The 16,475-nt window shown below is 37.2% G+C and overlaps 1 protein-coding gene and 1 pseudogene across 1 annotated transcript; both read right to left on the reverse strand.

Annotated features, from left to right (window-relative positions):
- The window catches only part of LOC134666795 (uncharacterized), a 28,716-nt pseudogene extending 15,713 nt beyond the window's left edge, over positions 1-13,003 (reverse strand).
- A 421-nt stretch (positions 13,004-13,424) lies between these two features.
- On the reverse strand, positions 13,425-15,654 carry LOC134666943 (phenoloxidase-activating enzyme-like). The gene is made up of 4 exons (XM_063524252.1): positions 15,495-15,654; positions 14,887-15,055; positions 14,370-14,551; positions 13,425-13,849 (listed from the first exon to the last, which is right to left on the reverse strand). Exons 1-4 carry the CDS (start codon positions 15,652-15,654, stop codon positions 13,464-13,466), a joined length of 897 nt encoding a protein of 298 aa, XP_063380322.1. The 3' UTR covers positions 13,425-13,463.
- Between the last annotated feature and the right edge of the window lie 821 nt (positions 15,655-16,475).

The following is a 16,475-nucleotide window of genomic DNA, read 5'->3' on the forward strand; positions in this document are numbered from 1 at the left end:
AAAAAAGTATGACAATGTTGCCACTGCAATAATTTGTTTGTAAAATTGTAAATTCCTTTTGATAAATAATCATGTTAAGATCAATTATTCATTAGTAATTTTACTCCTACTATTTAAAAAAGTACTTTTAGTTACTTATTTGTACATAAATACAAGACGCGCTAGTAAAAAAGTGGCAACATTTCTTACTTTTTTTGGTCTTGAATTACGTTATCTGGAGCGGCTACCGCGAAAACCGAAATTCGCAAATTGCGGGGATCTTTCTCTTTTACTCCAACGAAGGCGTAATTAGAGTGACAGAGAAAAATCCCCGCAATTTGCGAACTTCGATTTTCGCGGTTATAGCCCAGTTTAGGCGGCCGGGAAGTAATAATTAAAGTATTATTTTAATCTTTTACCTTCTAGTTTGCGTTTTTGTCCTGAGACTCCTCCAGCAGAAACTACTGTAACATAACATTATTAAATTATGTACTTGCCTTTATTCAGTTTAAGAATAAAAAGCGGCAAAGTGCGAGTCAGACTCGCCCATGAAGGGTTCCGTACCAGCGAGTAACATAATAAAATTGCGGTTTACGATTTATGACGTATTAAAAAAAATACTTACCAGGCCTCGCTCAAACCAATTTTCGGTGGAAGTTTGCATGGTAATGTACATCATTTTTTTTTAGATTTATCATTCACTTATTTTAAAAGTTACAGGGGGGGACGACACACATTTTACCACTTTGTAAGTGTCTCTCGCGCAAACTATTCAGTTTATAAAAAAATGATATTAGAAACCTCAATATCATTTTTGAAGACCTATCCATAGACACCCCACCCGTATGGGTATGATGAAAGAAAAATTTTTGTGTTTCAGTTCTAAGTAGGTATGGGGAACCCCCAAAATTTATTGTTTTTTTCTATTTTTGTGTGAAAATCTTAATGCGGTTCACAGAATACATCTACTTACCAAGTTTCAAGAGTTCTTACAGTTTCGGAAAAAAGTGGCTGTAACATACACGGACAGACAGACGGACAGACAGACGGACAGTCATGACGAACCTATAAGGGTTCCGTTTTTTGCCATTTGGCTACGGAACCCTAAAAAAAGGTAGCAAATTATGAATACTAATAAAATTTTAATACCTATTTCTGAATGATGTGGTGTCATTTTATCAGAAATCTCGTAAGTTGAGGTCGATGGCACACTGTTTGGGTCATAACCCTTATTTCGTTTTGAATTTGTGGAATCATCATCTTCACCTTAAACAAGGTTGTAAAATTACGTTATATTCAATTCAAACGAAAGTCAAAAAATAAAAATATAATTAACGTATTATTTTTATCTTTTACCTCCTAGTTTGCGTTTTTGTCCTGAGACACTTCCAGCAGAAACCACTGTAACATAATCAAACATTTTAATTTACTTGCCTGATTTTAGTTAAAGAAAAGCGGCCAAGTGCGAGTCGGACTCGGCCATGAAGGGTTCCGTACCAGCAAGTAACATAATACAATAGCGGTTTACGATTTGGTAATGGTAATGTACATCATATATATTTTTTAGATTTATCATTCTCTTATTTTGGAAGTGTCTCTCGCGGCTCGCGCAAACTATTCAGTTTAGAAAAAAATGATATTAGAAACCTCAATATCAATAGACACCCCACACCCATATGTTGACGAAAAAAAAATTTTTGAGTTTCAGTTCTAAGTATGGGGAACCCCCAAAATGTATTGTTTTTTTTTCTATTTTTGTGTGAAAATCTTAATGCGGTTCACAGAATATATCAACTTACCAAGTTTCAACAGTATAGTTTCGGAAAAAAGTGGCTGTGACATACGGACGGACGGACAGACAGACAGACATACAGACAGACAGACAGGTATGGCGAATTCACAAGGGTTCCGTTTTTTTTGCCATTTGGCTACGGAACCCTAAAAACCGGGCAAGTGCGAGTCGGACTCGCGCACGAAGGATTCCGTACCATAAAGCAAAAAAAAAACGGAAAAAATTCAAAAACAAAACGGTCACCCATCCAAGTACTGACCACGCCCGACGTTGCTTAACTTTGGTCAAAAATCACGTTTGTTGTATGGGAGCCCCATTTAAATCTTTATTTTATTATGTTTTTAGTATTTGTATAGCGGCAACAGAAATACATCATCTGTGAAAATTTCAACTGTCTAGCTATCACGGTTCGTGAGATACAGCCTGGTGACAGACGGACGGACGGACGGACGGACAGCGAAGTCTTAGTAATAGGGTCCCGTTTTACCCTTTGGGTACGGAACCCTAAAAATCAGTAACAAATTATAAATACCAATAAGGGGTTGTGCACAAATCACGCGAGGTATTTTCGGCTACTTTTTGACCCCCCCTCCTCCTTGGTGATATTTGGTGAGGTTTTTGGCTACCCCCCTCCCCCCACGCAACCTCACGTGTATTTTTATGATTTTTTTCATTCGACCTAATTTTAAGATAAATAGTGTTGTATTTAGAAAATATTGTTTATTTTTATATTTTCGTAAAATACACTCGCTATTTTGAAGTGCAGAGGGAAGATTTATGTTTAACGAAACCGAGAAAAGGTATGTTACTGATTTATGCGACTGTGGACTTAAAGGAAAAATGACGATGTCGAAAAAAGTCAACTTTCAATAAATAATTATGTCTACGTATTATAAAGCCAATGAGTATAAATGTTTTAATCTAATTATGTCGAAGTATAATAATGTCTACTATCATGGTATAAAAATGTCTATAAATTATACTTTCACTTTGGACTAAAATGCAAAACGGCAGCGTATAAAAATGTCTACTTTGAGACGAAACGATAGCGGAAATTTATCCATTCAAGCGATCTCGACTGATGCAGCCGTGGTATTCGACCCTGTAGAAACGATATTTTTAACCCGACACACGAGGCTGGAGGCGACGAGGCTGTACGCGACATACGAATGCTTACTATGGAAATGCACTATTATACATAGGTCACTACATATAACTAGTCAAAATTATACAGGGAGGAAATTATCCGAGTGGACATTTTTATAAACCGTCATTTTTCCTTTAAGTCCACAGTCGCATAAATCCCCCCTCCCCCAACGTGATCTATCGTGAGTTTTTCGTGACCTCCCCTAAAATAAAGATTTAAATGGGGCTCCCATACAACAAACGTGAACGTTTTTGACCAAAGTTAAGCAACGTCGGGAGTGGTCAGCACTTGGATGGGTGACCGTTTTTTTTTTTGCTTTTTTTTTTTTTGCATTATGGTACGGAACCCTTTGTGCGCGAGTCCGATTCGCACTTGCCTGGTTTTTCAAACTCTGGAACAATAGGGAATGACGACAGAATTTCGTCCGAGAGGGGCGCCTTAAGATTTAGGCTTGGTACCGCATTCCTTTTTAGCCTGTTTCCATTTTTGTTGAAGGCAGTTGGTGGAAAATGATCTCCACAAATAAATTTATTTTCGTTTAATCTTTGTATGGGTAAATATACCAAATCTTCGTTGCCGGTCAACTTTACCCATAATCGACATCTGAAATAAAGGGATTATCGACAAGTTGTTCGCACACTATTCGTGTCCTTAGGTTACCTAGTTTTTTACAAGAAGAACCTGTTCACAGAATGTTTTCGTTTTAATCAAGGATTGTAAACGATAAAAACTGCTCCAAACTAATTAAATTAGTATCTGGTAACGACTCAAAATGAAAATATCGCATAAAACATCAGTTTATCGACCTGTTGGGGTCAAGCGGAAATCTCGCCAAAAATATATCAGATGTTAATCTTCTTACACGCCTGACCCCACAAACTTCACATTTTCGCAAAGATTTGCCCCCCATTTAAGTAAAAGAGAAAATAATTTTGTCTTATACTCAAAAATAATCACTTAATATTACCGCTGTCACGAAAATTTAAAATGACGGTTGACGTTTTACCGATCATACCAACCTAAAGAAAAGTAAGTATAATACGACTAAGTTGAAAGCAAGTATGGTATGTGCTACCAAAATGCAACAACAGTCATTTTAATTCGATAAGATTATTTCTATGCCTCAATGTTGGTAACAAGTACGTTCATAGTTTATCATAGTATGGGGTGTCGATGGGCTGGATGAGATCTGATAACTTTTTGACAGTGGTCGTCTTGGCAACATTTTACTTGAAAATGATTTTGGTGGGATTTCGTTTTTGTGACTGCAACGCAAATATTAGGTACGTGGGCCATACTGAAAGTTTCTGGATTCTGATATATGAGAAGACTTATTTTTTATAAGTGGCCAGTTCCAAGAATTTTCAGTATGCCCTAAGTATCTACGTTGACTCAACTCTTAGGCTAAAGCGGCCGTTATTTTTAGAGCACCGTACAAAACTTTGTTCACGGTGCTCTTATGGGATCACTTCGGTCTTGCAAATCGGTTAAATGCGTTTTTCTCAAAGACCGTTTGATGTAGGTACCTGAAATTTGGAATAGTTATGGCAAGTACCATCACTAACACTGTGGATAAATCGAAACTACTTATTTCTGATTTTAGGGGGAAATTTAGGGGTTAAGAGGGGTAGGCTGAATTTTATTTTCAATTGTAAGAATCGTGTGAGGTACCATTAGAAAGCTTGCAAAAAATTGAGTCGATGGACTGATTTTGACTTCATTTTAGAATGCAATAGTTTCGATAAAAAATGCATTTAAAGTTGCAAGTTTTCATACAAAAATTTTCACCTCTGTCCTGGCGATTTTCGGGAAAACTATAGCTAACAGGCAGCTGACCAGTCAATATCCAACTAAAACGAGTATGGAGACGGCGGGAAAATTATCAGGTTAACTCTAACTTTATTAGTTTTTAAACTGCAGCCTGATCTTTGGTTGCTTAGGGCTAGCTAAGTGATGCTTACACTGGTCATTCATATTAAGAAGTAGTTTTAGTAAGTAAGATCCTTACTTAAAACTTTGGCATTGAAATTTATGACTTATGTCTTTGATACAAAGTTTAATTCTACTTACTTACTTTTGTGAGATATTTCATTTGTTTTCTGAATAGCCTACTATAAGTATGAGAGAGTAAAAGATCTGCAAAATGCAACCTTATTATAAAGCAAATAAGTTTAAATTTCGAACGGGCTTTCCAACCAATGGACCATCGCAGTGTGCTCAGTAAGAATCATATTTATTATTGGAGTTTATCAGTTCAAATTTAAATTAAGAATTCCGTTCTTCACTGTCGTTGTGTTTTTTTTTTCACATTAGAGCACATAGAGTTAGTAAAGCGATAGAATAGAGATAATAAAGTCATTCAATATTTATTAACAGCTATGGCGTCATCTACCTATAGATTTTACTGAGAGTATCTGATTCGTCGAAACAGTACCTATTCCTTTTCATTAAGTACCATTACATTTATGTATAAAGTATGTATATTTTTGAACCGATCTATGAGAGCAGCAACTAGATACTGTTCTGTTACGAAAAAAAAATTAAATTTAATAATTCACAGTTTTTGGAAACAAAGGTAAAGTTGACGAAATATAAAGTAAGCCGATCTTGATCAAACTTGTTTGAGTGACAAAAATGTCAGTTAAGATTTGGTACTCATGAATACCAGTTCTACTAAAATATTTTTGCTTTTAAAAACTGATGTACAATAAGTCCAAAATTGTCCGGTATGTTAGGTTTATATTCAAATTATACGCAATTCTTTGTAGCAACTCCGCCAAGTGGACGAAAACAGGTACTGGACGGCAACCTGACGCAGTTACCCTATTTGTACTAAAACTTAGACATTTATTATTAGGTACTTATTTCTGTGACTTATATGAAACATGAGCAAATTGATTAATACTTTACGTTAATTATATTTTGAGTCAGAAACAAGCCTGTGCCTGCCCAGTCTACAAGTTTAAAATACAACAATTGCGACTATATCAAAGATTATGAGGTTGTATGTATACCCAGTATTTTTGACGGATTTAGTTTTTCATGCTCGAAGTTGCCTGTCAACTCTGACGTATATTAAATTATCAACTATTTTGGTGTTTGAAAGAATCAATAATTGGCAAAGTGCCGTGGCAGAAAAAGCCATTCTCCAAAAAAGAATCAATAATAATGAAAATGTCCAGACAAGTGGAAGAATATCATACTTCAATATGTTATGGATGCTAGTACTAGTAAGATGTAAAAACAACAGTTTAGCGGAATGTCAGTTTACGAAATGGTTTGTACAAATTACAGAGAAATTCATAATAATTTGTTTCTACTAGAAATGTGCCTTCACCAAACGTTTTAGATAAACGGTATTAGGCCTATATTATATAAACGTTCTTGATTTCGGTTGGCCGAAATGGGACTTACGATTTTTCCTCTTTTCACCTCCAAGATGAGGTTGATTGTTAGTGTTAGAAAGCTGTAATTTGGTATGGATATACAATCAACCCGACAAGGTGGTAAATAAAATCTTTAATCTCTAAAAAATATATCTAAGGTAGAAGCTTTGTAACTTCTACATTACCTATACTAGCCCAGAGGACTTTAATAAAAGTCCAAACTCCAAGGTCCCAGAGCTCCCAGACATTACCTTCTTATTTCCTAGTCAATAAAATGTACTTATGGGATAAATTAGTATTAGTATCCAAACTTAAAACCACCTAGGGATGTGTCGTACGGTGCTCTGAACACCGTAGTCTTGACTTCGTGCTTGGCCAATTATTTTTTATCGGATGCCACCCGGTTAGTCGTTACTGTATCAGTTCTGTGTCACAATACAAGACGATCGAGCGAGATCTAGCCATCTAGCCATTGGTGGCCATAATAAAAGCGAAGAGCGAATGTTCGGAGTCCACATGTGACCTTAAGGCCGCCACTCTCCGCCAATGTCGTGGTTGTGGCCTGCCCATTATCCTGCTGTGGCTCGTGTTTGACCCTTAGGTAGGGTTAGCAATGTACGCACGAGAACTTTCCAAAGTTGCGAAACTTTCCACATGAGAAATTCTCGGTAATTTCTGAGAATGTTCTCGAGAACGAGAATTTATTTATTTATCGTAATTTATACCATGAATATTCACGATAGTTTAGGTGTAGTCCTTACCCCCAGAAAATTCCGACTTGGTCGTCCACTTCCGGTCAGAAAAATGTATGACGGCCCGGCCAAACGGTCAGACTTAGGTGGGGGGTGCTCGACCAAATGTCATAGAGGGACCCTGGCAGTTTTTGACGCCGCCATTTTTTTTCAATATGGCCGACTTTTTTTTTTAAACTTTTTTAATTTTGTTTGTTTGTGTTTTGTTTTTGTTGTTTTGTTTTTTTGTTGTTTTTTGTTTTGTCGCGCTGAAATTTTGGTCACGGAATCTCGGGGTCCCCTAGATACCTAAAAAATTTTTTTTTTGGAAATTGCTACAATTAGGATTGTTCATTTTTTTTAGACCCCCATTTTTATTTTATTTTCTGAAAATATAGGTTAATTTAAGATACAATTTGAATGATTTAGTAATTCGTGGCTCGGTTGAATATTTATAATTTATTGAAAATATGAGATACGACTTCTCGTAAATTACATGTCGTCGGCTGATTAGGATAATGCACAAGCAACAACAAGCATTAAAAAAATAGTTGTCAATGTCAATTGATTGTAATGTCACCTGTCGACAATGTCAGTGTCACGTGTTTCTATAAATAACAATCGTCTGGAATGGAAAACTCGTTTATTTTGAATCATTAATTTCAAAATATCTACGCTATAAATTTGAGAAAGCTGATTCCAGAAATCTGCCTAAGTTATATAATATAACTTAGTTTTATTGGAGTATGTATCCATATAGCATCCAACTCCAACCATAACTTGGCTGAAATCAAGGGAGCAAAAATACAAATGTAAGTTACCTACATCATAACTGATTCGATTTGAAAGAAGATTGGATTCATAAAATCGTTACAAGCGTCCATTGCTAAAGGTAGCTTAGCACCCAGTGGGTGCTTTCTACCGGCTTGTCACCATTGTTTGGATATTGTACTACATACTTATACTACTATATTAGGAACATGCCAATTTTGCTAATTATATCCTATTATTTCAGGTCATCGTGATTCCTATTTAGATACAGCTGTGAGATATGTAACTGCACTTGGGCCCAGAACAAAGTTGAGCATTTTGTATTGAAACGAACGTCATATTAATTATTAATCGTCGTAATACTTTACGACCGTAAATAATGCCTGGGAACAGAGTAAATAACAAACCATACACTTCTCTTCTGGATGGTCAACAAGAAGCCATCATTGTCAGATGCTCGTGCAGAACATGATAAACATACGTTTAATGTAAAGTTACTATTTTTTTTGGAAACATATATAACATATTTCCCAAATTAATAAAAAAGTAGGTAAACAAAAACATGTTTTATTATTCACAACTCTTTATTAAGTCTTGTCCACCATGATATCAGCAGCTTGAACTGCAACATGTACCTGGAAATTAGAAATTATATCTTTTTAAAGCAGTTTCAGGCTGAATTTTGAGTATGGCTATGTATTCTTGTATATTCCTTCTTTCTAGTAGGCACCATCTCTGTTTAACGGTTTGCCTTTAGAGACTCTGGCTACGTTACCACAGAAAATAAATAGATACCACGACCCTACCAATAAAGTGAGCTTTTAAATACTTAATTGTAGTAAATTAATATTAATTTTATACTTACATCGACGTGATTCTCACAGCAATACTGTGTGTAACACGTGAGGTAGGTAGGTATTCCAAGTTTAATTCACGGCACCATCTTTCACGTCGTAGGTCTTCGTGGATTCGAACTATTATTTTTGTGAATCATTCCCACACATAGGAACAAGGTTTTTGATATATTATTAAGCAATGAAATCTACTGTTTAGGTATTAATTATAAATCAAATTGTAACAAACAAGCGCAGCGGTTTAACTGAAAAATTTTGTTATGACAATCGATGACAATGATAACTTTGACAATACGTGAGTGACGGATTTATTTACTATGGTTCGATAACTTTTATTATGCAATGACTTTACATTCAGCCCAGGAGAAGGTCAAACTAAGGTCATAAGGATATTTGTTGAAATATCTTCAATCCTCAATTATTATATCGCAGCAAATGTCGGAAACTGTTTAAAAACCTTATATCTCGAAATGGTTTTCGAAATAGAACATTTGAAAAAAAAATGAACAATCCTAATTGCGGGAAAACTGGCCACTTTTATTTTGTATGGCAACTTTTAAACGGTACGTTATAGGTGGGGGATGCTCGACCAAATGTCATAGAGGGCCCCGAGACAAAACAATCTGCATTAAAAAAAATCAAAATGGCCGACTTTTTTTTATTTTTTTTCAAGTTGATCCGAGCGCGGTGAGATTTGGCATGGCGGGAGATAGAGGCCTCTAGATACTAATGAAACAAAAAAATTTTTTGGAAAATATTGTCAAAAGTCGAAATGTTCTCTGATATACAGTGAGAATTTAAGCAACTTATTTGTAAATTTATCACATCAACAAAATAGCTAACTGTAATAGACAATAATATATGCATAATAACATTTAGTTTTAAGTTATGCCTATTTAAACTTTATTTCAAGTATATTCTCTTGTTTAAACAATAATTTCCATATTGCAGGAATGTTCTGAGAACATTCTCGAGAACGTTTCCGCTTTTTGGGAATGTTCTGCAATTTGTACATTGCTAGGTAGGGTTGCCATAATTAGTCGGAACTGATAAGGGACAGTGTCATTCTAGAGCAGGGGCCTAGGGGGAGAGGGGGGGCTGTATCTGGTTGCTGCTGTACGCAGGAATATCTGTATCACCATACAAATAAATGCCCTTACCACCTTACCAGGATTCGAACCCAGGGCCATCGGTTTCATACTCGTCATAGGCAGGGTCACTACCCACTAGGCCAGACCGTTCGACAAAATACGGGACAAAAACGGGACCAGTTAAGAATACGGGACGTGATACTTAAATACGGTGACAGTCCCGTATATACGGGACGTATGGCAACCCTACCCTTAGGGTCTCTCCCTAGATATATACTATATAGACGCGGCAGGCGCCGGCCGATGCGAGCCGAGCTGAACGACGACTTTTTCCCTCTTATTGCCCAGACATAAAGCTTTTTCCTATCGAATTTTGTCGATTCGACACGTCGACATATGTGCTACCCGGCTAGTCGTTACTGTGTCACAAATTGTGACTCACAATATAAAGCGATCGAGCGAGGCCTATATGGCATAGCCATTGGCAGCCATAAGTGACGAAAGTATATATATTTTCTTGGATTACCTATTTATTTTTGGGGACCTAGCAGTGGCGGCGTGTCCATAACAGCCGATTCCCACCGGCTTGCCTGTTTTTGAACGTGTGAGCAGAGTTGTAAAGGGAATATATAAGCCAAATTAGCCCCGGCTTGCCTATGCCCGACGCGCCGCCGCCATTGGGACCTAGTATACTTACTTGTCGTGCTGGCTACGTATCCATTGACGATGCCCGTAGAAATGAATAGACCGTTTAGCAAGAGTGCAAAAGCGATTGAAAGCCGCCATGTTTTCTTGATCATCTCTACCTCAAGCTCGTCGACAGTGAACATTCCTCGTAGTACCACAGCTATTGTATAACTCAGCTTTTTTATCTGTCGTTAATTTAAAAATAAACATTTTAGGAGCATTCCATGCACAGACAAAACATCCTCTAGACTGAGCATAGTCGCGCTATGCTGCCATGCATACGGTAATTTTACTCCATGTTCGAGTCGAAAGTGTCTTTGTGTGACGTCCGTGAACTCGTTCGTCGTTTGAACGGACCAATCACGGCACGGGACTTCGCTCACCTCGTCCCGCGCACCCCCGCATTTTTGACAGCATTGGTTGCATGAAATAATTGCTTTAAACTACGTCTAGAGGATTCCTAGTCTATGATTCCATGATATCTACCGTTGGTCCCGTACAAACATGGATTTTCTGAAGATTTACAGGAGTTTCCTTTTCTATGACAAATGGTCAAAAAAATGCACAGAAATATAATCGCCTGCTTTATATAAATGCCAAAAAAAACACAGAAAATAAAATGCGTTTGTACGGGTCAGCCCGTGGAAAATGTTCCTTCAAGAACTTTTTTAAGTTCTATAACCACGTTAGTACCTATTCGTATAGTTATTTAGTGCTTTGGTAACTTGACTGCTAAGAAATTTGCATAAAGTATGTGTTTTAGTCATATTGGACCAATCATTTTCATAGTGAGACATGCAAGTCCAGTCGGTATGACACGTTATATATTTAGAATATTTAGCTTGCTCGGAGGTCAAAATTAGCACTCAACGCAAAAGCGAACTTTGCTTTCTTGTTGCACAATGAACTATTTATTCTATTTTTATACTGGTTTTAAATGTAACAAATTTTTATTTATTATTTATTAACATAAAAATATACATCTTATACAATTACAGTGTCCCACAAAACAGTTAATGCAATAGTAGATTGTTAACCAAGGGTGAAAGGCACCCATTTCTGTCGAGGTAGTTTGGCGCTCGAACGCATGCAGTGAGAGCGCCAATAGTCCGAGACAGAAATTGTGCCTTTCACCCGAGTTAAACACTCTACTTTTCATATCGAATGCGAGGAAACCAAACAAGACAAGGCAATTTCGCAAAATCAGTAATGGAAGTACCTAATAGATCTATGGACATGATTTATTTTTCTTAGGACTTACTTGCAATCGAAGACTTTACAGGTGTGAAGATTAATAACCTCTAGCGAAAATCATTTAGATAACACAATTTTTTTAACAAACTGCAGTAATTTTAAAATTATTTGTTTAATATAATATGAAAATCAGCGGCATTGCCTGTTACTTTTTAATTTTATACTTTTTCGTTCTAAAAGCCGCAACAGGCTACCGGACCGCACCGCGACCTTGGTGCGCCGCACCACATAATAACATAATAATAGTATTATAATATTAAATAACAATTTAATTAATAATATAAGTAATTTTTATCTCGTTTTTTATTTTATTTTCATGAATATAGTGCTAAATAACTATAAAAATCAATTTAATACCGTACAAACGTTTAACTGTGGCTGTGTAAGATTCTGCCTTTGCTCATTTACGCAAGTGTAAGGTTTAAAAAAATATTTTTGGTGTGTTCCTTTTGGTTCCCGCCTTATGAAATCGAGTAATTAGAATTCAACCAAAGAAATCAAAAATAATTTGTCTTTAACAATTCACTTACATCATTTAAAAAAAAAACGATCGACGTGGAATTAGTAAAATTAAACAATTACTAATTGTTCCAGACGAGGAAATAAAGACATCATTTTTCCATTTTGTTTCCGCCCAGTTGTTCGTGGGACGGGGACGCAGAGGAGTAAACCACTTTTCTGCACTAGAGCATAAACGTATCACTTTCTGCGCACCTTTTAGAACAACAACGACCCACTTTCAGAGCATGAGATATGAAAAACATTTACTTTAACCTCAGAAGTTCACATGACTTAATTACTGAAGTGATTTCTATGATTACTCACTTAAATTTAGTCTTATTCCTATGGTTTAAAAATGATCCCCTGACAAATATGTACCTGATTTTTGCGCAATACACAGTTCAATTGCATAGCATTTAGAGCGACGAGGGGAGGTCCAAACAACCACAACTTGGCCTTATGCATCATATCCAAATTATGCTGTGTAAAAGAGGCTATACTCGCCGAACAAACCAGCATTAATACGAGCAACCCAAACACTTTGGAAACTATGCGGCAGATTTTGACCACTTTTCGAGGTAGTTTCAAATCGTCAAACATGAGGTTAGTACCGCAGCCTAAGAACACGATAGCACATATTTTGTAGAAGAGAGATACTGTGGTATTTGTTTCAAATGTGTAGATTTCTTTCGTTGCGGTTTTCTGAATTCCTATTCGTGATTTAAGAGACTGCATGGTCGCAACAGTTCTAATACCACCTTGTAAGTAATTTTTGCCCTTTTCTTTTGGGTAGGTTAGGTTAGCCAGACTGTGCACTATCACTTTCCTATAGTCTTAAGACTCGAGCTCCTTATATAGACAGGTTATGGGAACAATTAATTATGCAAGTACACGTAACCTGATAATTGGTATACAAGTGCAATTTTGCTCACGATCTACGATTGCTAATTGTACTTCTAAACCGGTAATTACTTTGTCCAAGCAGAAAATGCAAAATTGCAGCTAAATTAATATTATATTATAAATGCCGTTCTACATAAAGCATAAATTGATAATTATTCAGTAATGGTGCGCATGAAAAATTGCCACCTGTGTCTCTGATGTGTTAAAAAACTTTTGCACCAGAGGAGAAACCGTGATAGTTTAGTGATATTGAGGATTATCATTTAAAAATAATTTATTATTAAAAATGATACATGTTAGATATAGGTATCTACTAAAAGGGATATGATTAACTCGTCAACAAAGTGGATCCATCATGCGATCGAACCTAATCCCTCATAGTATTCTGGATCCAATCCAAATAAGAGAACACATTAGTATACACAGAAGGCTTGGAACCCCCGCACTTGCTATCCCCAAAGCTGACAATCCCCATAAGTTGGAAGTTCCCTTGCTGCTCGACAACGATTGGTCCACCGGAGTCTCCGAAGCATGAGTCCTGGCCGTTTCTCCCTGCCGCACACAGCATACCATCAGTCACCTGGAAGTATTTTCTACAGGTGTTTGGGGAGATCAGTTGGACTTGTGCGTGCAGTTTGATAGATGATGCTTGGCCGTGTTCAGTCTGGCCCCAGCCGGCGATGGTGAGAGGAGTTCCTTCGTATTTGGCGTCGTTGATGTTGAAAGTGGGCAGGGGGATCGGACGGATGAATTCTGAAAAGAGTGTGATATTATAATGTGTAAAACGCAAAAAAAATAGCACTCACTTTTTACGTAGAGCCACTAGATATGTCATATTTTTATACAATTTCACGTTTATCTTCGCATTTTGCCATTGCAAAGACTGTGCATGCAGTTACCAGAATTAGGAGCGGGTGTGGCCAGCCGTAACATCGCGATGTCGTTGCGGATGGCGCTTCGATCGAACTGCTTGTGGATGGTGACCTTACCTGGATGCATCAGCACGTTCTGGACGCACTGGCTCCCGGTGCAGTCATTCAGGAAGGTCCGGGTGTTGTACTCTGCAACTTGCACAGTTGTAGTTACCAGAGTTAGGAGCGGGTGTGGCCATCCGTAACATCGCGATGTCGTTGCAGATGGCGCTTCGATCGAACTGCTTGTGGATGGTGACCTTGTATGGATGCATCAGCACGTTCAGGATGCACTGGCTCCCGGTGCAGTCATTCAGGAAGGTCCGGGTGTTGTACTCTGCAACTTGCACAGTTGTAGTTACCAGAGTTAGGAGCGGGTGTGGCCAGCCGTAACATCGCGATGTCGTTGCGGATGGCATTTCGATCGAACTGCTTGTGGATGGTGACCTTGTCTGGATGCATCAGCACGTTCTGGACGCACAGGCTCCCGGTGCAGTCATTCGGGAAGGTCTGGATGTTGTACTCAGCCAGGTAGATGCTCACACTGTTAAAAATAGTATTCATTAGAAATCAGGATCGTATAAAATATAATGATCTGAGGTATGTCTTGTTCTGTCTGCAAACCAAAACCTACTAAGACAAATGCCATTTTTGGAGTTTCGCCATGTCCGTTCGCGGCTTTGCTCCGTGATCGTTAGTGCCATTAAACTGCAATTTGGCATGGATACATAAATGATGCATTGCGACAGAACTATAAAATAAAAACTACAAAAAATGTATTTTTAGGGTAGGTACATAGGTAGGTAGGTACAAAATGATATTTTTTGATTTTTTTTGCTTTGATCCAACAGTATCGTGGGATAGGTCTTTCATACTTACTCCTCGTAATTCTTGATATCGAAATCCAAGCAGTGGGCAGCAGTGAGAACATGTCGGCGGCTGATGAGGGATCCTCCGCAAGCCGCTAGGTTGGTCCCCATCGGCTCATGGACTTTCATGGTGAGGTGGATCAGCCAAGGGTACTGGGCTATACCTGTAGGACGGCCCGCTGAAAAACAAGGTAAAAATTTACAAAAATATTGCTGAAAGCGCCATCTACATATATAAATGTCAATATCGAAGAATTTGTCTTAAACTTAATCTGATACATATTTGCTTTAATAATTAGTGTTGAATTTTCAAAACTATGTGAAACGTTATTAGGAATCTTGTGAATTTTGGTAGGTAACTAATAATATATCTCGAGTATCTCGACCCGACTGTCTTTGAATCTTATTGTATAAGCTTTGTTTGACATATATAAAATTTTTCACAGGGACACGTCGGATTTTGGTACTTTTATAAAAGCATAGCTTTTATTATATCGCATCATTACCTACGTTCTATTTACGTTAATTATGTGAGAAATCGAAAATCATTACAATTATTGCTATTGCTATAACAAGCTATAGTAAATAAAAAAAGTTTACGTCCGTAAGTAGGCTTACCTATTATAAATTTATCAGGAGCGATATGGGATTCGTTCTTATCAGTAGAAGGTTTGCTGGGCTGTTCCAAAGCGCCATTCGACTTCGTCTCATGCTGTCCAAATGTCCTCGCCGGTTGATTCAAACCAGCAGTACCACATAGACCATCATTCACCACCATAGCACTCAACAATAGAAGTGTTAACCTAAACATGATGATACTACCACTAGTCTAACTGGTAAGTTGAGGGTTAGTGATGAACTGTACGCTGGTTTAAATCGCTATGCTAATTTATAGTTTAGGTATTAGGGAAAAAGCCGCAATGAGTGTTTGTGTTCTCTATACCTTGATGTGTCATCTTTTTATTGTTAGTCAGATTACCTACACATTAGTTATGAGTATTTTTTACCTGATGGTATCACGTCAACTACGGACGTCAATACAATTTCAGTAGTGCGTAATGTACAGTCAGATGCAGATACGGCTTACATTAAACTTTGTGTACGCTGCCGCTGACTGTTCATGCTTTAGTAAAGTTGATATGGAAAATCTGACTACGTCAAAACGCAAACAATACAAATGATTGGAGCCCTGGATATTATATTACTAGCTGTTGCCCGCGACTTCGTCCGCGTGGAATCTTATCTTCAACATTTTACATCTTTAGTACTATAATTTTCATATCCAAGCAATGTTGAAATTAAGTACTTTCTTTTTTAGCAAGTTGTATGAAGTTTTAAGTCAAGTGAATTTTGATGTTGGTTGCTGAAATAACTTTTCTTGTATTCTCATAATAGGTGCCTATGCCCTTATACAAAGATTCAAGTTCCGCACTCACAAAATATCTGATCTTCATGCAAACTTTCAACCCCTTTCTCACCGCCTTGGGGGATGATTTAAAAAAATGCTTGAATTAGTTTTTATGTTTTTTTAATTACATACCTTTTTTGGCAAATAGTTCAAGTTCCTAGCTTAAAATTAAATTTACACCTCAAGACGAA

This window comes from Cydia fagiglandana, chromosome 8, assembly GCF_963556715.1.
Source record: "Cydia fagiglandana chromosome 8, ilCydFagi1.1, whole genome shotgun sequence".
Classification (NCBI taxonomy): Eukaryota; Metazoa; Arthropoda; class Insecta; order Lepidoptera; family Tortricidae; genus Cydia; species Cydia fagiglandana.

Excerpts from the sequence above, each read along its gene's own strand:
- LOC134666943 (XM_063524252.1), bottom strand. The coding sequence starts at position 15,654 with ATGGTGGTGAATGATGGTCTATGTGGTACTGCTGGTTTGAATCAACCG. Across the intron at positions 15,056-15,494 it reads TCCTGATAAATTTATAATAG|CGGGCCGTCCTACAGGTATA; the intron begins GTAAGCCTACTT and ends CTTGTTTTTCAG. Across the intron at positions 13,850-14,369 it reads CACACCCGCTCCTAACTCTG|AATTCATCCGTCCGATCCCC; the intron begins GTAACTACAACT and ends CACTCTTTTCAG.